General features: G+C 38.8%; 1 protein-coding gene across 6 annotated transcripts in view; it reads left to right on the forward strand.

Moving 5' to 3' along the window:
• SKIC3 (SKI3 subunit of superkiller complex) overlaps positions 1–21,128 on the forward strand; it is a 61,031-nt gene that overhangs the window by 36,843 nt on the left and 3,060 nt on the right. For 4 of the 6 annotated variants that reach the window (XM_089493002.1, XM_089492995.1, XM_089493010.1 and 1 more), the window contains 14 exons: positions 227–368; positions 1,607–1,700; positions 2,320–2,397; positions 4,116–4,240; positions 5,924–6,047; positions 8,008–8,229; positions 9,552–9,624; positions 11,896–11,949; positions 12,063–12,174; positions 14,341–14,469; positions 15,873–15,994; positions 16,448–16,606; positions 20,139–20,291; positions 20,882–21,012. In XM_089493002.1, coding sequence (XP_089349128.1) covers positions 227–368; positions 1,607–1,700; positions 2,320–2,397; positions 4,116–4,240; positions 5,924–6,047; positions 8,008–8,229; positions 9,552–9,624; positions 11,896–11,949; positions 12,063–12,174; positions 14,341–14,469; positions 15,873–15,994; positions 16,448–16,606; positions 20,139–20,291; positions 20,882–21,012 — 1,718 coding nt within the window. The other 2 variants (XM_089493015.1, XM_089493029.1) reach the window with 2 other exon arrangements.

Genomic DNA, 21,128 nt, shown 5'->3' on the forward strand with positions numbered 1-21,128 from the left:
AATGCAATCTTCCTATTTTCCTACTGCCTTTCACCTTACCAAGCATTATTGTCCTTTCTAATGAGTTATGCCTTCTTATGATATTTATATGGTTAGGCAGGTGTAAAACATTAATATATCCTAGTTGGACATTACTGATTCTAAGTTTGTTTTCTACTAAGACACCTTAAGTTCAATTTCTAGAGAAAAAGTGGAATGATAATATTAACCAATTATCTTTACTCAGACTGAGGGAGCAAAAGGCTATGCCCACTGGGTGTGCTCAACCCTACAAGATAAAAGCAACAGAAACACTGAATTGTATAGATACAATATTCTTCAGATGAATGCTATCCCAGCAGCTCAGGTTGCTCTGACCAAATACACAGGTAATTTCCTTTTATTTTTAAACAACAATTTGTCTAGCATAATGAACTACCTGGGAGAACACAGGTGATCAGGCTATAGCTTCCTTGATCCTTGCCCAGCTTTGTCCCTCCTGATACCATATTTGAGGAGGTAGCAGCACATACCAAGAAAGGATTGTGGAAGGCTATACCCTCCCAGTCCTTGCTCAGCTTCCCCCATCTTCCCAATGTTGTGTAGTGGAGAGGCAAGAGAGGATAGTGGAAAGCTATAGCTACTCTAATCCTCTCTTGACTCTTCTCACTCTTCTCATGCCATGTGGGTTACAAGAGCCAACAAAAGATCATGGAAGACTGTAGCCTTCCTGATCTTTACCCAGCTTTCTATGCACACATCTCCCTGATATGAACCAAGGGGTGGGAGGACACAATTGAACTCAGGGTCCCCTTGTCTGCCCCCCTCTTCCCATGAATGCATAATTTTGAAGATGTCTGGCAGAGATTTTAAAATTTGATTAAATTATTCATTGTCCCTTTTGGGAATGAATAATTTAACATTTCACATCCCTGCTATGGGTAGAAAACATCTCAGTACCACTGTCAGGGAGCAAACAATACACAGCTGTAATAATTCCTTCCTTGTTTGTGTCCCAGAAAATAAGATGGATTTTCTGTGAAACATGGTGCTGGGTTAGATAACCCCTTGATCTCTCCAGCAGGGCTACTCTTATACTTTTAGAGCCTGAAACAGTGATGACAGATTAATTTATGTTTATGGCAAGTATCCAGGGAGTTGTACCCAGACACAAGGCCATAGCTCAGTGTTAAAGTGCTTGCTCTCCAAACAGAAGGTCCCAGATTCACTTCCCAACCTCTCCAGGTAAGGGTAGAAAAGATTTACTTTCTGTCAGTGCTGAGAATACCAGTCTAAAGGAACCAATTTGACTTAAAATATGGTAGCTTCCTGTGTTTCTTAAAGTATGGGATACCACCAATCAGTGGTAAGAGGAAAGGGTTCATAGCCAGGTTCCTGCAGTCAAACTGACCCAAAAGCAGTATGTTTAAAGTGCAGTTGTTTATTTTTGCACTCCATAACTAGAGATACAGGTCCTGATGAGAAATAATTGATCTGAAATATTCCCATCCTGTTCTGTAAGTGGACCCAGAAACATGCTTTTAGACCACAGAATTCAGTTTTCTTTTGCTTGTTTTTATATTTTTTTTCTTTTAATTCTCTCTGTATGTGTCATGTGTTGTTGCAGAAAGAGTCCAAAATGATGCATGTGCCTTTACAATGCTTGGCTATTTAAACGAGTATCTCCAGCTGAAAAAGCAGGCAATAGATGCTTACAAAAGGTAAATTCTGTTGGACAGCATATTTTTAAAAATCCTTAAAAGTCCACTATTTGTTCTGGCATGACTCTGTTCTGCTCTAGCAAAATAAAACATAACAAAATCCACATAGGGGCTTATTGACCAGCAAAAATGCACAAAACACATGAAGGAAGTTTTCAGAGTTCTACTGTCTCCTTCACTGAGTGAAAGATGTTTTAAAAAATCATACAGGAGGGAGAAAGGTGATGGTGTTGGACTCATAGTCTGCATCCAGACTGCATAAATAAACTCTGAGAATTGTAGTTTGGTGTAACTCCAGAGCAGAACCACTCAGTTTTTTCCTTCACACTGAAATGAAAATATCCTCTCAATTACCGTCTTAATTCCACATATGTGTACACTACATGCAAGACTTGAACATTAAATTACCTCTTTGATCCTCAAAGTACTGTTTTTGTCACATTGTAGGACTTGTCCACATGAGAATTGGCTTTAATTACTGCACTTCCAAAAGATAATCAAGCTCTAAAATATGGATGAAATGTTCTCACTGATAATAGTAGAAGTTTAAGGCCAATACATTTTGCAGGTTAGCTATTGACATTAAAATTACTAGAATTCTTATTTCTTCATTTTTCAGGGCAGTTCTACTGTTGACAAATTGTGAAGACAAAGAGAAATACAGCATAGCCATGAGGAATTATGGCAGATCACTGTGGTAAGCCTGCTTATTTTAAAGGAAATATATGATTAAACTTCATATAAAAGTAATATCTAGATTCTGCCTTTTATTACCTTGGACTTACTGGTGTATATAATCATATCATTTCTTAACAATGTTTTCATGGTAACAATTCCTTTAATACATAGGTTTTGCTCATGAGTAGTGTGATATAGTGGTTTAAATGCTGGACTACAACTAAACAGAGCTACTCCAGTTCAAACCCACAGTTAGCCATAAGGCTCAATAGAAGATCTTGAACTGTCTCCTCTCATTCTCATTTACCTCATAGAGCTCTTAGGATATAATGAGAGTAAAACTATATTTGCTGTTTGGAAGTCCTTGTTGGAGAGGCAGGATATAAATACAGTATATAAATGGATATAGCTTTCGGATTGGTTCTAGATATTCTGCTTGCACAGGGCAGACCTGAAAATTCCAGCAATTTAAAGGTTCTGCGTTAACATTCCTCAACTCCATGCCCATTCTGCATCATTCCTGAAGATGCAGTGACTTCCATGAACAGCTCTTGGGGCTGGGGGAGGAAGGCAGGAGTGATATAGTATAGTGGTGATTGCTGGGAGCAAAAAAGATTCATTGCATGAGCAGAATTTGGCTTCATTTTTGTTGTTGAGTGTCACTATTTGGATGCTAGTTGTGGGCTGGTTCTCAGTGTAGATCGAGTTTGTAGTTGTATTTGGCATTACAGGTAACTGTTATTACTTATGCATTCACATAGCACCATCAATGTGCATGACATTTTTACAAAAGACCAAAACTTAAAACTTGAAATTGGACACAGGATGTGGCAAAGGAAGAGGGGAGATAGGTAGAGGCAGAGATAAACAGGAAGTCAAAAACTGGTGGCTTCAGTTGTATTCTCTTAGGCCTAGTTACAGTAGGATATGGAAACTGAGGGTTGAGCAGAGATCTTCACAGGAAAGATGTTTTTTGAGGAACGACTTGAAGGAAACTAGACAGCCATCATTAATGCTGCTGAATGGCATTGTTTAATCTTGATTTCTTATGTTACACAACACATGGTACTAAACTGGAATTCACTGTAGTGAGGCATGTAGTGTGGGTATTCAACTTGGAGGGCTTCAAAGGAAAATTTTTAAAAATTTACTTACTTACTTACATCCAGACTTTTTCCCCATATGGAACCCAAGAGAGCTAAATTCATGAAATTAATTAGTTCATGAAGGCTAGGCCCTTTAGTGGTCACTGATCAGAATGGCACCTTTGATAATAAAAACAATTGTGGATGCTGTTGGCCTCATACAGGACTCCCAATTGTTTGGCCATTGTGTGAACAGAACACTAGACTAGATAGTATTTTGGTCCCACCCAGCATATCTACTCTTATGTTCTCTGGTTGCAGAATGTTTGAGATGCCATAAATTCTTGGACAATCCATAATTTCAAATACTTGGATAGCCCAAAGCTTTAAGGTTTAAGTTTAACACCTTATCATCTTTGACTATATTCCCAAATCTCCCTATAGCCAAACATTTTATAATTTCTCGAGGAGCCTTACGGATGAGCCTTACATAAGCATACTTTTGCATGATCATAAAAATAATTCACTCATTGTTTTATGGAACTAGATTTCACTCACTGATTTAAAAGGTGCATTATGTGAATGAAACCTGAAAGGGGTATGAATTACTTGTATTTTTTAATCGGTGTTTGTTTTGTTTCCTTTTTAAAAGTGTTCTTGGTCATTATGATGATGCCATTCAGGCTTATGTATCAACTCATCTCTCAGAATTTGATGATATTCTAGGAATTGCTCTGGCTTACTTCAAGAAAGGAGACTTCCAAGAAAGTCAGAAGGGTAAGTATTTCAGGAACACAGTATCTCTTCTAAGAGATTATTATGAATTTGCAGCATCAGTAATTAGAGCCTAGAACATTAAAGGGGCATTAAGGAAGGCTCATGAAGCTAAGCTTTAGTCGTATGTTCTACTGTTGTTGCTTCTGTGTTTGTTAGATTAGCAGTGGTGTGGAAACAGATTCTTAATTCACAGGGCATCAGTTTGAGATCCTTACACAAGGCAATAAAAAAGATTTTGAACATCCTGCAGTTTAACCAGATGCAGAATATGATGCAGTTGCATTTGCAGCTAGCAGCATTTACTGCCACCACAGTGGCAAGAAGATCTGTCTGGCTCCATCACTGGGAGGCTAATCAAAAATCTAGTTGCATTTTAGAGGCAACTGCTGTTTGGAGAAAAAGCCTTAGAGAAGGTGGAGAGTAGAGATAAGAAACAAGTTATGCCGACAAACCAGAGGAGTAAATCAGAAAAGAAACAATATAGAAGCAACAATTATTCCTTTAAGGAGATAGAGGTTATGCAAGACAAGGTGAGACTAGATTTGGGAGACCACTGTGGAACAGACCAGACTTCCAATACTGAAGGCAAGGATTTCAGCAAAACAGAAGAAGATTGAGCTCAGCCAGTAGAGGCAGCTACCAAAAGTATGGCACATTAGAAGGACAGTGGTCCCTTCCCTTACGTAGGGGATCCGTTCCGGACCCCCCCCCCAGCGTAAGGGAAATTCTGCGTATGCTCGAGCCTCATTAAAGACAATGGGGCTCGTGCGTGCGGCAGCCCGCAGTGCACACGCTACAGGCACATGCACCATTACTCTTTCCAGTGCATGGCACCACTTCTTCCGGCATGGCTTTCAGCGTATGTTGAAAGCCGCGTATATCTCACCCACGTATGATGCGGGCGCACTGTAGTAGGCAAATAAAAAGCATTGTTGTCTTCTTCAACCCAAAGACTTTGGGGAGCAAGCCGATCAAAAATAGTGAGTTCCCATTGGTTAAAGACATTCACATTACAGTGATATGATTTGGCAAAGGCACCAAGCCTGCAAAATGTATGGTCATATTCTACGTAGTCTGTCAACAAGTATTACCTGTGTGGTTACGGTGTCACTAGAGTATATGTGTAATACAGCTAGACAGAGGGAACCATCCACATTTATACAACATTATAAAATAGATAAATATAAGTCAGCACAGGCAGCCTTTGGGCGAACAGTCCTGCAGTCAATAATGTAGAGAAGGTTTGGATATATCCCAATATTATGTGGATTGCTTCTCCATTTCATCCATAGAATGAGAGGTCGGTACTTACTGTAAAAGTTCATTCTCTGGAGGAGTGATCCACTCCCTCCAAGACTGTGGCAGCATAATAAAATGAGATAAATAAAATGAAATGAAATGAAATAGAATAAAGAAAGATATAAATTACAGTAAGAAATGACATTGTAAGTAGGACCACACAGAGATTGGTTGTTAAAGGCAGGCTTTATAATGAAAGTAGCACAAGTGAGAAGGAACCAGTGGTTTAAACAGGAAAGAACACTGGACTCCTGCACCATCTGCTGGCACGGAGGAATAACCCAACATTGCTCATCCAGGCCATATAAGAATTAATTTTCATTGCAAGCAGCAATCTCTCAGACTATTTATCTTCTTTTAAATTTCTATTTTTTCCCTTGTTAGCGTATGAAAAAGCACTCTCCATTGCTGAATGTGAACAAGACAAAGCATATATCCTGACAAGTCTGGCAATAATGGAATACAAGCAGAATCAAGTAGATGCTGCAAAGACCCTCTTATTTAAATGGTGTGTAATGGGTACTTGTATTTATTTAAAACAGTGAGGTAGTTTGCCTATTGTAGTTATTCCTTCTAATAGCAAACCCAGGTGGTGAGTGCCAACAAGATTGTAGGCAGAGTCACAGAGAAATAAAGGGAAGGACCAGCATGCTTAAGGAAGTGCCAAGATTTGCAGAAGCACAAAGAATAATTATATATATTGATGTGTGTGTGTGTGTGTGTGTGCGCGTGTGCTTTAAAAAAAAAAACACCTGATCTCCCCTCTTCCCATATAAATCAGCCCATTTGATCAAATTGGAAAAGCGGGATATAAATAAACTTATTATTATTATTATTATTATTATTATTATTATTTAAAACTGCATAAAATATAGAGTGACAGTTGGATGGGATTATGGTTATTCCTTAGCTACAGGGATTGCAAGCACTTTTAAGTACACTTGGCACTAGCATTACTGAGATGCTAGTGTTCAAATTCAATCCTACAACTGTCATCGGTTATGCAGCTATTGTGAGCATATATTGAATAGTATCTATGATATTACTGATGACAGGACTTGTTCCACCTCTGCTACTGTGATTTTTGACCATCTTGAGTTGCTGTGTAATGGTCTCAGAACTTTCTTATGTGATCATTTAGACTCTGGCTTTTTAGCCCTTAAAAATAGAGGGAAAGGGTATTTCTAATCAGCGGCAACAACATTCTGCCATATCCAGACACTTCTTTCCTCATTTAATATTATTTTTTAAAAGAATGTGCACTGCCACATGTGATATATTCTCTTCCAAATTTTGATACCAATCAAGAGGAGGGGATGTCTTCATAAAATAGTGCTGGTCATTTGTTTTGCAGGAAGAGTCAGGATTGGAAGGAGAGGCTTGGATCTGCCAATCTGACCTTGAAAAACAGCACACCCAGAAATGTTGTCACACTTGCCTGCTACTATTATGTAGATCACCTTTAAAAAAAAGATTGTTAGTCATTGCAACAGTATTTCTATTTTTACTAACTTTTGGGGTGTACAGTAATCTTACACAATGTTAGCCATGCTTTTTAGTAATTAATAGTAACTCCTTTCAAGAATGATTTTTTTTAAAAAAACCACTGGAATAGAAGAGTATTGTTTTTATTTTGTGGACACATACTCTAAAACCTAAGTTCTATATTACCTCAATTAATTGCACTAAGAATAGGAAAGAATGTTGCTTCCGTCTACAGTTTTTAAAAATGAATAGCGACTTTGATGGCAACCTGTGTTAGTGTTAATTTTCATGCAAGTTTTGAGTCTGGTTTTCCTGAGCCATGGCTTTGAGAATATTTTTTGTTTCAGTTGCTCACAAAATATATTGTTGTATTAAAGTGTGCTCATAGTAGCTTTTTCTTTTTACTGTCAAGCGAAACATTAGCTGCGGTGGTAGTTATACCTAATCATATTTCATTGATAATTATTATTTGTGCTTTATAGTGTACACAATGCATTATAGAAAGAATTATAGCATTAGTAACTGTGAGTTTTCTTCTTGCTCTATGTAAAGGGTTGTGTGAGCTTGCAGGCAAACACCTTAAATTATAAATGTTTATCACTTGTATAAGTTTTACTTCACACATAGTTGGTATCTGTGCCTAGAAATCAACAGATCTGTAGGAGGAACAGCTTAATACTGTTTTCTTGATAGGGAATAGATATTATGTTTTGTGATTCTAAATGTATTCTTGTAATTATTCTAACTTGTAAGATTTTGACAAACCACACGGTTATGAAACTATATTGCCCAATGGAAAACTCAAGGTAGACATTTATTTGATAGTATTGTTTCCTATTTGTTTTGGAGCACTTTGCAATACTTTGAAAGCATAAACAGTTTTTAAATGGTAGATGGCATTTAGATTTTTTAATACTGTGCCAAGTATTATACTTTTGGGTAATAATGCATTGAGTAACCTTTTATCTGTGTTGCACTTACAGTTCTATTTTACAGGAACCGAATATAGAAAGCCTGCAGGCTTTATGCACATTAGGGCTGATAAAGCAGGATACTACACTTGCAACAGCAGCACTTAAAGAATTATTAAAGCATGTAGAAAGAAAGGACGATGTTATAAAGAGGTGCCTTTTGACATCTGCTGTCTATGCATTACAAGGCAGGAATCAGGCAGTTCAGAAACAAGTTTCAAGAGCTATTCACAGGTTTGTAATCCACTTTCTCCCTATCATTCATTATTTTTATTTTAGTGGAGCAGATTTTATACAGAGCCAGTAAGGATTTGCTCAACAATCCAGTTCATCTGTTCATTTACTCCAAGACTGTAGAATAGTCTCCTGGAAGAGATCCGTCTTACTTCCTCCCTGGAAACCTTCAGAAAAGCAGTTAAGACGGAGCTCTTCCGGCGAGCATACCCACCTGATTTTTGGTAAGACCTGAGTCCACCTCCCTGAACTCCAGTGTTGCCTGTGATATCCTCTTTTTAATCGCTGTTATGTATTTTATTGAACTGTTGTGTGTTATTCTGTATTGTTTTTTAAATCAGGTTGTGATCCCACCTCAATCCACCCAGGAGAGGCGGGAAAATACAAATAAAATTATTATTATTATTATTATTATTATTATTATTATTATGTCACTTTTTAGGACATACAAAAGAGAATTATCTGCGTATAGGTAGCAAGACAATTTAGCTTTATGAACATAGGAGGGAGGATATGTTTTCAAGTGATTAAGAATATAATCAGTTTGAAATACTTCGAGCCCAGGTCTCCAGTCATCATCTTCCTACCTATCTGCTGTTGATCCATTCTGCCTTCCCAACCCATTACAGTTGTTCTGATACTTCATAATTACAACATAAAATTTAATTGTAACTTATAATGCAGAGTTTTTTTAAAAAAATAAGGCATAGTTTTTTCCCTCTGGAGTAAGTGTTTTTATTTCAGTCACCAATATGTTTTACTCCATTTTTGAAGTCTTGGATCTGTCAGTATAACTTTGAAGTTTAAATCTATCTAACCTAGATTTAAGTAGCCTAAATTGGGTGAGTTTTCAAACCAGCTCTTACACTTGATTGTGCCCTCCATTCTTAAATCATGATCCTTCTGTGTATTTTGTCTTTTTTCTATCTTAAGCCCGAAACAGACAGGCAGGAAAGTGCGGCTTCCAGCCACTCTGGGGGTGTAGCGTTTAGATGACGCATGCCCCCAGAGTGGCCAGAAAACGTACAGAGAGCATGCCCAGCTGGGAAAAGCCAGATGGAAAAAGAGCATAGAAAGTTTGCTTTTTGCTGGCATCCCATTCTGGACTGAGGCTGCAGCCCAGATCGGGACCAGGGCTGTGCGGTCACTCTAGTCCCGCACTCATCGGGGTGGGAGCAGCCTCTGGTCACTCCTTTTGACCCATCTGCATGACCCCTTAGAAAAATTAGAAGTACAATAGTTGTTTAGAAAGCAAGCTTTATAACTTCAGCCCATGTTAAACGATTCTGTTATTGTACTGTATTGTGTGGTCTCTCCTTTAGTAACCCAGATAATCCTGCTCAATGGTCTCTCCTGTCTCGACTGGTACCTTGTTATACACCGCAGAATGCAAAGGTGAATATGTGTAGGGTGAAACATTATGTAGTCATTTACTTATTTCCTAAATTACATAGATAGTAAAGAACAACTTGTTTATAAAATGGTTCCCAAAGTGGTAGCCATGATAGTCTGTTGTAGCAAAGCAAAAGAGTCTTGTGACACCTTAAAGACTTGAAGTAGCTGTATTACCTAGTTGTATGGGAAAATCATTCACCATTATTAATAATTGTTCCGTTTCACATACTGTGGAGGCTGTGTGCCTATTGTTCTGAATGCTCAGAATGTTTCCCATGTGACATATCAGTCTAACTTGCCCTTGAATGAGCATGCCTCTCCCAGTCAGGTACTAAACACACTACTCTGTATCAATGAATAAATAAAAAATTGGACTACCCCACAGGCCTCCTCCCAGTGAATTTAATGTAAGTCACAGAGTGATTATATTCTAAATGAGGCCATTCCAAACATCCCTTCCGAAATTTGGTGAAAATTTCTGGAGGAGATCTCCGGCTATTTTCATGTGATGTGCTGACAGGGAAATTAGACAGAAACTTAATATTATTTGCAGAATTAGAGCAGAAATTCAGAAAAGGTGATTTTTTAAAAACTCTCTTCATAGAAATCTTTCAAATGGCATATTAGGGTAAATTTACACTGTAAAAATAATGCAGTTTGGAACCATTTTAACTGCCACAAATCCTTCAGACTCCTGGGATTTGTGGTTTTATGAGGCACCAGCACTCTTTGAAAGAGAAGGCAAAAGATCTTGTAAAACTACAAATCGTAGGATTCCATAGGATGGAGCTATGGCACTTGAAGTGGTGTCAAACTGCATTATTTCTACAGTGTAGCTGCACCCTAAATCTGTATGGATGAAAAAAGAATACCCGCAGGTCCCCCCAAAGTAAATTTTGTGCTCAGTATGTACCTGACATTTCAAGTTGGTGAAAATTCAATGGTTTTGCAGGCTCCAAGATCCCCTTTTTTGTTTTTAAGAATTAACATTGGTGATATTTTTAATTGCTCCCAAATGCTCGCTGGGGCTATGTGGGCAAATTTACCACATTTTGTTCCTCCAGGCCATTTTAGGCCAAGGAAATGCCTGTTGTTTAAGAGAAGATAACTGGGAAATTCCAAGTCACTTTTTGCTACAGAAAAGCAATCTCTCAAGGATATAAAAGGGCCTGGGTGAGGGGGGGGGCAAAAACATGGTGCCCTGGGGAGTATGGGGAGCATTTGAATGAAAAAAAGTCATTTGCTTATTCCTGTTTTAAGGGATGTGTCCCATCTTTAATTCAAGAACTTCAGGTGGCAGGTATGCTCTCAGAATGGGTCTCTAGTACCTATTACAGTGCGCCCGTGCCATACGCGGGCGTGCCATACGCAGCCTTCAGCATACGCGCTCAAGCCGCGGCGCACGCGCGGGGCGGAAGGGGCGGTGCGTCCCATTCAATTGAACGGGTGTGTGTGCCTGTTGCGCCCCGCGCGCGGCTGCGCCGCCACGCATGAGCCCCATTGTTTCCGATGGGGCTCGAGCATAGGCGGAATTCGCCTTACACGGAGGGATCCGGAACGGATCCCCCGCGTAAGGCGAGGACGGACTGTAAATAGTTTAGTTAATTCATGACACAGGTGAAGTGGACAAAATAAAAGCTCCCATAATACGTTTAAAGACTATGGTCTGCTGTGTTTACTGTCGCCAGCTGTGCTCCTTTGTGGTCAGGTACTTTTGCCTGCACTTTCCACCTCTTGGAAAATTCAATATATCCATGTTATCAGAGGGATATAGTGTAATTACTGAGCTGTGATTACTGAAGCAAACTGACTTAACTGTAGGATTTACTTGTCTAAATGTGTTAGAGGCAACAGTGATGGCCACTGTCTCTGAATTTCTTTGTCATTGCTTTATGAGACAAGAATGGGTAATGTGTGGCCTTCTAAATGCTGTTGAACTACAACTCCCATTATTCTTGACAGTTTGCTGTGCTTGTTGGGGCGATTGGCTTTGCAGCTCAACAGCATCTGGAGAGCAACATATTTTCCACCCCATCTCTGTGGAGTGTTCACTTGTCTCAGTCTGGTAACAAAGATGGGCAAAGGGAAAAGGTGAAGACAGACAGTACATTTTTCATTATTCTAGGAAGTCTGCATATTTAAAAGTGCAACCCTGTTTGACATTTTCACATGTATTGATCTGAAGGGGAGCAGAATTTTTCTGACTTATTGATCTGTCAAAGCTATAATACTCTGTCATGCTATACCTTGATCAATATTTTTTCCTTGCAGGGTGGGGCTGTGGCAGGAACTGTTGCTCATATTCTTGATTTAAACTATGGAAAGGTTAGTAGTTTCTCCATAAAAAGAATTCTTACCTAGTGAATGAAGGGTGAAGATTTTGTTTAGTTAAAAAAAAAAGCATTGGGTATTCATTTGCTATGTGTTTGTATGTTTAGAAAGCCTTGTTGAATACAGCAGTTAATCAATTGGCCATAGGATGTCACACAGCTGAAAATGAGAAGAGCAATGCTTTGAAGAATATCCAAAAGGCAATCCGCCTTTCCCCAGGTGAGGTGTATTTCTAAATACAGAATAGTCTGAATCCTTAATTATAAACAGGATTTTCTGGCAACTGTCTTTGCTGAATAGCATAATACTATATACTTATTTTGAACAGCATGAAAGTATTATGCATTTATTGTAATGTTTATCTATGACACATAGAATATAAACTTACTAGTTCCCCTTGATAAAGCAAGGGTATTGGAATTTTTTTTTTGTTATAAACTCTTCAGTTGAAATTGTTTGCAAAACAAAATGGAGTTGCATAATTTTCTCTAATTATGATATGACAACAGTAGCAGGGAGACATTCTGTGTCCGATGATGCCCCTGTAAACATTTGACTTAGCAACGAAGCTGTTGATTGGAATGCAGCTTCTTAACCATAAATATTTATAAATATTTATGTCCTTTCCCCAATGTTCTATTCTTTTCTTTTCTTTCTCCTAACATAAACTTTAAGGCTTCTCTGGGAAAGGGCACTGAGCTGAAGGTCTGAAGTACTAATAGCTTTGCAGGCAAATTATACAACACAGAAAGGCACAGAGAAAAGGTTCTGAAGAGTCCTTTCTTGTATGTTAATTCTCAGGAATGAGGCTCAGGGTAATAAAGACCCCTTTCAGATTGATTGCTGTGCATGTATATATGTATTTGAGCTTTCTGCTGCTTATATGGAGAAAGATTATAGAAAAAACATATCCCAACCTCTGTGGATATGATTGAGATGCAGGTGCAAGGTTGGTGACAGCTGGCACTAGGCCCAGGATTTACATGCATGACAGGGGCTGCTAGCTAAATATAGCAAGAGAGATTATAGCCACTTTCTGGTCTTTCAAGATACCAACATACATTTTATGAGGAGTGGTTCATTTTCTTCATTGTCTGTGGCCACAGAGCACTCCAGGGAACTAAATTCCTAGGCAGGGAAATCAAATGAAAAGCTCTAAAACGTTCCTATTTTGATGGCAAATCTTACAGATTTTTGCTTTTTCAACATGCCAGATTGAGGCAGGCTAATCTGCTTTTCCACTTTCTTTCTTTTTTGCCTTTCACACATGCTCAGTAAGTGGTTCTGGAGGTAGCTGATTACCACACCTGCTATGCATAAACACACACAGTTACAGTAGGATCACCTGAAACAGAAACCCATTCTTTCTCAACTGTATTGTATTATTTACTGCAGGCACGCTGCTGCAAGCCAAAACTGAAAGTTTGTCTTTCTCCAGCCCTCCTTCACCATCTTCCCAATGCCAATGCTGCAAAATAATAATAATAATAATAATAATAATAATAATAACAACAACAACAACAACCCCACAAAACCTGCATGGAAAACAAGAAAAGAGGATCTGGGATTCTATAAAAAGAATTTGTAAAAAGAAGCTTTTTTTTTTGGTCAGAAACCTTGTTAGCTGAGGTATGCCTACACTGAACAGAAATTTCAGTTTCTGACCTAGAGACTAGGTTTTGGGATGAGTGCATAGAATTAAAAGTAACATTTAAACTCAGAGTGATGTTCACATGTGACATTGTGGTAGTTCTTGGGTGGTGGTGTTTTTTAATATTATTCCTCATTTCCTGACACATGGATATTAAGGTCCAAAACACACTGTAGAAATAATCCAGTTTGAGGACACTTTTAACTGTCCTGGCCCAATGCTAGGGAATTCTGGGAACTGTAGTTTTATGAGATAATTAGCCTTCTCTGTCAGAGAGCTCTAGTGCCACAAGAAACTGCAGTTCTCAGGATTCCCTAGCACTGAGCCAGGGCAGTTAAAGCTGTCTAAAAGTGGATTATTTTTCCAGTGTGTTTTGGACCTAAGACAGAATGCAGAAAAGTCTATTTGTTAACACTTTGAAATTTCATATGTGTCCTTGTGAGTCCCTTATCAGACTAAGTGAAGCAAACCATTTTTCACTAAGCTTTCAAGCTCTGCATGTAAAAATTCTTCAAGCACCGTTGTATTTTGTATTTCTGAAGAAATATTTTTGCAATATTATGCTGCTGATAAAGAAACTGGTCTTATAATATGAACTGAAGACATAAGCATTCTGGGAGGCTATATTATTTTATTTCTTAGGTTTTGCATCACTGGGTACATCGTCATGGTTAGGTACTCAATCATTCAGTTGGCATAGTTGGAAACTGACAGCTAGCTCATATTTCTTTCAGATGATCCGGCAGCTTGGTCAGTGCTCCTAGCTGCTTGTCATGCCGAAAACACGGTTGTCTGTCTGCATAATACACAACCAAAGAGGACAAACCTGGAAAAAATGATTGTAACCACAATCTCAGCTAAAAGTAAGGGGTAGTTTTGTTTTGTTTTTGGTTACAAATTAAGTAATCTGAGGAGGAAACATTTAGAAATTTTATTCCATTCTCATTTGAAACACTGGTGCATTGTGCTCTGTGTTAAGTTACTCTGTCTGTTTATTTATTTATTTATTTATTTACGGTATTTATACCCTGCCCTTCAGCCCTAAAGGCTCTCAGAGCAGCTTACAATTATTATTTTAATTAGATGATTCCCTTCCCTCAGGCTTACAATCTAAAAATCTTTAAGGGTGAGACTTGGATACACACTAGATATGTTGTGGGTTTGAGCCATTATCACAAGGGGAAAAGACAGCAGTGTTCCATGTGAGAAGGCCTGGTCTACACATGCAGTCGATGAATGCCAGAATGAGCTGTACTGTTATCAAGTTGCATGTGGAATGGACACAATTATGAATGCTCTCCTGTGAGTCTCCCTACCAATATAGAGCTACCGCAGTAAAGGGCCAGCTAGTCTAGAATCTCTTTTGTTTGGCTACTTTTTGACTTGGAAAAAGGAGCATTTTAAAACTGCATGCACAAATGCTCATGGTATAAACTAAAATGTAGCATTCCATTTTACCACATCATTATTCCACATAAAGCCCGAGAAAATGTCAGGGATCATGGCTGCCCAAGGGAAGTAGTTAGTGGCTCCTTCATCCTTTCATTGTATTGAAAATGAGAGGAACCAACAGAAAAATATACATCACCTTGCTTCTAATTATCTTTGCAGTACTGTTTCTAATGGTCACAAAAATATTGAAAAAAATGAAAAAAGGCTGAAATCTAGTTGCTAGTCTTAAGTAGAGTAGACCCATTGAAAGAACTGCTGAATGCTAAGCCAACCCTTTTGTCAATTTCATTTATTTCAGTAGATCTACTCTAGTTGGGACTAGTGTAAAAAGATAAAAGCTGAATTCATTACATACTATTAACTGTGAAGCCAAAATAATTAACAGATCTGGTGGTCAATAATAGTATATTATCACTCACTTTGCTAGCATTTTGTGATTTCCATTGCAGATCAAAAATGTTATTCAGGACATTTTGTGTATACTTGTAGTAAGTCAAGTTTTGCCTTTTCTTTCACTGTATAAGTTGGGGCAGCAGGAAGCAGAAGCAGCCATAAGCTGAAGGATAAAAGAGTTGTTAGATTTAAGAGACTTTTGAGTGGAATGTAAGAGGGCTCCAAAAGCCTATGCTTCCAGCGAACAGCCTATGCTTATGAAACCTCTTCATGTACAAAGTCAGTGTTTACTTTTAGTGCAAAAATTACTTCATTGATTATTCGCACACACAATTGCATATGTTTTCTACTGTTAAAGTGTGGAATATGTATATGGATTAGCAAAAGGTCTTGGAAGTAATGCACTTTATTTGTTTTCTAGCGAAAGAAAAGGATCTCCCAGTTTCCCATGCCCAAGCTCTTGAAGAATGGTCTCTTTTCCAAGCTATTACTGGCTTAAATGAAACAGGGAGAACTTCAGAAGCTGAGGCTTTATGCACAAAGGTATGATCATTGTCAGCAATTTCTGTTATAAATGTTGGCAAAGAAAGGGCCACGATATAGGTGGTGCAACTTTTTTGTTAAGAAATTGCAGTGAGCATGTTGCATAAGAGCTGTTTCTCTGCTTGATTTGAAACATGTGACTTCTCTGCATGACAGTGGCTTATGCTAGTAGCTGAGTGCTTGCAATTCAGTTATGTGAGACATATGTGTTGGGGATTATGTACAATCATTGCATCCTGTTGGCCTTGCCTCCTGCATCTTCTGCGTGGGTGAACCCCTTCTCTGCTATTTGCTTCTTGAAAACAAAGAATACCTGGTTCTTCTTTGTGGTCTCTGTGCCTCACACAAATGAGTCTTCTGCCTTTGCAGATCCAACTTATGGAATGTCAGTCTGCAAAAACCTTTATTTCAGTTTATTTCTCTTATTCCACTCAAAGTGTCTTTTGCTTCCAGGGATTAAAAACATTTCCTGAGCAACCAACTTTGTACCTGCTTTTAAGACAAGTTCAGTGCAAGCCACTTTTGCAGTCTCGTAAAGAGCTTCCTGATACCATCTTGGATGAGCTTCGAAAGGCAGTTATGTCCAACTCCACTTCAGTAACAGCTTGGCATGTGAGTCTAGACATGTTTGTTCATATTTTCTGATCTCTTTATTATATCCAGTCATAGTTTGGCAGAGTGCCTCATGTGAAAACTCATCTTAAAGATAACATGGAAGGAAATTAGATGCATTCAGTGTAACTATGAACCAAAGTGTCTCCCCATCACCAGTTTTTCAAGGCGGACCTACTGAACGCATATACTGAGCTACACAGACCTTGTAGGATCTTGGGAAATAAGGTAGAGCTGCCTTCTGTGAGCAAAATGAATGTTAGGAATCAATCCTTCCCAGTGGCAGTTGGTGGATTCATTGCCAGTTAGCCAGTGGATCCATGTTTTGGTTAAGACTTAAAGTAAGCTAGCCAAGGTGCTAAACTCCGTATCTCAAACAAGATCTAGCACCTTGACTAGTTCCTTCAAGCCCACTCAGAACCTGAAATGGAATCACTGCCCCACTAGCATGAGATCCTCCAACTACTACAATAATAATAATAATAATAATAATAATAATAATAATTTATTTCTAGCCCGCCCAATCACGAAGAATCCGGGCGGGTTACAACAATAAAATACATCACATTACAATGGAGTTAAAAAATAAATAATATCAAACCCTAGACTTACCCCCCCCCCCCCCAATTCCCAGTACTAAAACAGAATTAAACAGTAATAGTATAAAAACATTAAAGACATTTTTTTTAAAAAGGCAGAAACATAGGCAGGGAAGAAGGGAGTGTAACTAAGTTGGAAAGGCCTACCAGAAGAGATCTGTCTTCAGTGCTATCTTAAAAACTGTCAGAGTGGGAATGTGACGGATCTCCTCTGGCAAGTCGTTCCTTTGGCCTGTTACAGACAGCCAAAATAAAGCTGCTTCGAGTCACAGTGGAGGTATGGTGTTTCAATGATGCATGTGTCCTAAGAGTCCAGAAGTCACACCAAAGCCATGCTCCAGCCCTAAGGACTGGAGCGTGACTTTGGTGTGGCTTCTGGACTCTTAGGACGCATGCATCATTGAAACACCATACCTCCACTGTGACTCGAAGCAGCTTTATTTTGGCTGTCTGTAACAGGCCATAGTTTTGGAGCAGTAGTAGAAAAGGCCCTCTGGGAGACTGATGTTAGCCTAGATCTTTTTGGCTGTAGTAGATTTCTTCCCGAGGACTTTAGCGTGCAGGACGGACAATAGGGAAGAAGGCGTTCCCTCAAGTACTCTGGGCCCAAGCCATTTAGGGCTTTACTACTGATTCTCTCTCCACATCCCCCCCCCCCCCAACCACAGCCATATCCTATTCAGCAGACTCCCCCAATTCTCTCTGTAGCATTTTCATGGATGTTGGAGCAGACACTGCAGTTGGAAAGAGCATTCAGGGAAGTTTGATCCTGTCTGCTTTTTTATACATTCCTACAATCAGGATCCAGCTTTGTATCCCTCAGGCTCTCAAAGAGGTGATCATGGCTGACTGGGTTTTTTGTTTTGATCTTTCAGTAGGAATGTCGGCCTGTAGAGTAGTATACTGGGAAGGGACAATCTAGCGTGTACTCTCTCTCTTTCACTTAGTCATGCATACACACATTGGAACTACTTTTTGCAGGCAAAGCAAATTTTATAATCGGGCCATTTTGTTCCTTCCTTTCTTCCTTCAAGTTCATACTATTAAAATCAATAAAGGTTGATATTGTTACCTGTAGATGAATCAATACAGTCGATAACTTTAATCTTAGTTCATCACATTGATATTTGGTAGCTTCTCCGTTTAACCTTGACAATCAAATTGGTCTTTGTGTTTTCTGTTTGATGCCATTATTTTTCACATAAATGGCTTGATAATTTGCCCAGAAAATATGGCTTTTTGTATTTTATTTATTGCAAGAAAAAGTGTTTTAACACCAGAGACAAGAACTGAAAAGGACAAAAAGAAGTTGAACACCGAGTCATCAGGCAAATTTTGGGGAAGGCTATATAATAAAATGAGAGCTAGTGTGGTGTAGTGGTTTGACTGTTAGACTAGACACTGGGAGACCAGGACACGAATCCCTTCCTAAGCATTGGGTAACATTTTCTCAATATGATGCCCTATGAAGGAGCTGGGTATGTGTAGCCTGGAGAAGAGAAGGTTAAGAGATGACATGATAGCCAAGTTTAAATATTGGAAGGGATGTCATAGTGAGGATGGAACAAACTTGTTTTCTGCTGCTCCAGAGACTAGGACACAGAGCAATGGATTTAAACTATAAGAAAAGGTATTCTGCCTAAACATTAGGAGGAACATCCTGACAGCAAAAGCTGTTCGACAGTGGAATACGCTGCCTTAGAGTGGTGTGGAATCTCCTTCTTTGGAGGTTTTTAAACAGGCTAGATAGTCATGTGTTGAGAGAGCTTTGATTATGTATTCCTGCATAGCAGGGAGTTGGACTGGATGGTCCTTGTGGTCTCTCTCAGTTCTAGGATTCTATGACCTTGGGCAAATCACACTCTTGGCTTCAGAGGAATGCAAAGGCAAACTCCTTATTCTGCCAAGAAAACCCTGTGATAGTTTCACCTTAGGGTCACCATAAATCAGAAATGACTTGATGGCATACAGCAACAGCAATACAATAAAGTGCTGAAGAAACATTCTGTTGCTCATCATTAATCTTGTTTGACAGTCTTATGTTGTAATACAGCTTTGCTTAATAAATTTGATTTTATTAATTTAAACACATCTAGCATGTTGGACATAATTTTTGCTTGCTTTCTCTTTTGGGTTACCTGTTATTGATCTAACAAACTAGGTGTCACCTAATCAAATGTGCTTACCAACATGATTTAAAAAACAACAACAACTAATTATTCACTATAGCAGACTATTATAGATTTTTGGGTTGGAAACAGCTGTACAAATTTCAGAATTGTCTTACAACATTAAGCATGAGCCATTAGTGCTGCATGGAGCAGTCCTGTTTAGGTTTCCAGACATTCCATTACATTCCCCTCCATCTTTTGCCTCTTCTCACCCACAGCTGCTACAATTCAGTACCTACAGAGAATGTTCAGTTCTCATTTGGCTGTTTTGGGAATATTCCCACTACCTCAGAGGTTTGCTGAGTTCTGCTTCCTAAGACCCTGGGGCTCCCCGAACATTCTGATAACCTTCCTCTTGTATTTATGGATAATGTGGTTTATAACTACATAAACACTGGTACTCAGATAACTGAGTTCATTTTTAATGCATAGCATGATATAATACTGGTAAACATACTGTGAACAATACTCCCAGTTCTTTTGTTTGATCATTTGTTTTTTACCCTATCACCCTTTTCTGTCATAGAGTCAACAAAATCCAAGTGTCTGAGGGTGGTAGACAACATAAGTGAGTAAGGTGGCCAAATGCAACCTGCAGCTACATGTTGCTCATCCCTGCTCCAAAGTAATCTTCTCTGTTCTCTGTTGGTTTTCTTTTAAAAGGAATGCTGAATGCAACTGTGAGACTAGGCAGTACCTATTAAATCACAAAATAAAAACAAAGCTGCAGCTCTGAACAATGGGCTTTATTCCTCTCTTCAGTGGTTAGCACAGGTATACCAATCCCAAGGAATGATGGTTGCTGCAGAGATGTGTTACAGAAAAAGTTTACAGCTGGCATCCCAGCAGGGCAATCGGAGTGGGAAACTCTCTAGCCTACTAAGACTTGCTAAGCTTGCCCTGGAAATCTGCATGGTAAGAGAGCTAAGTTATGCAATGATTAAATGAGCTGAGCATAGTCACCTGTGTTTAAAATGCAGTAGAGTGCCTATCATTTCCCTGTTATGAGTAAAATCAGAGAAAATCTGTGGTTATACTTTTTCTCCATAAAACATGTATGTTAAGTTAATATACATTAATCACCTTTCATCACAGATGTACTGTAAAAATAATTGAATTGGTGAGCCATCAACTCTTCTCAGTGTCACCACTCCTCTGAGGTGTCACTTAGTTCAGTCTGCACCCACTGCACTATCCAGTGATACCACTGCTGCCTCACAAGGTGTTTGGATGTACAATGGCTTCTGCTGAAGATTTTAAATTTCAGCCAGTCTCTTCATATGGGAGGAGAGTTTTCAGCTTTCCAATAGTTTTTTTTAAAATAGCTACTGTAGTGTTGGCTGCTCCCAGGTACCAAAATTTTCATAAAGCTGTTGCATTGTATAATATTTATAAATTTTCCACATTTATATGTTGATAAAAGGGTAAGCAATCTAACAGTTAAAATCTATTGACTATTACAGTGTACTGATGGAGATAATTTTTAACAATGTTTTTGTTTAAAGGCTAACATTTCAAATGATCGCTGGCCGTTATTGGTTCAAGAAGCCACAACAGAAGCGTTGAAACTTACTTTCTGCCCACTGAGTGTTCTACTACAAGCTCTTCTGCAGTACAACCGCAAAATGGGGTCAAGGTGTGTACTGCTTTGTATGTTATATGAAAGCAATGTATGCTTTTAATCACTATTTGGGTGATTAAGTGAAAGTGTATACCCAGTGAAATTGACCTTAAAATCTTACGGTTCAGGAA

Source organism: Sceloporus occidentalis, unplaced genomic scaffold, assembly GCF_023333645.1.
Source record: "Sceloporus occidentalis isolate IW3139 unplaced genomic scaffold, rSceOcc1.0.p SCAF_1, whole genome shotgun sequence".
In the NCBI taxonomy this organism is placed as follows: Eukaryota; Metazoa; Chordata; class Lepidosauria; order Squamata; family Phrynosomatidae; genus Sceloporus; species Sceloporus occidentalis.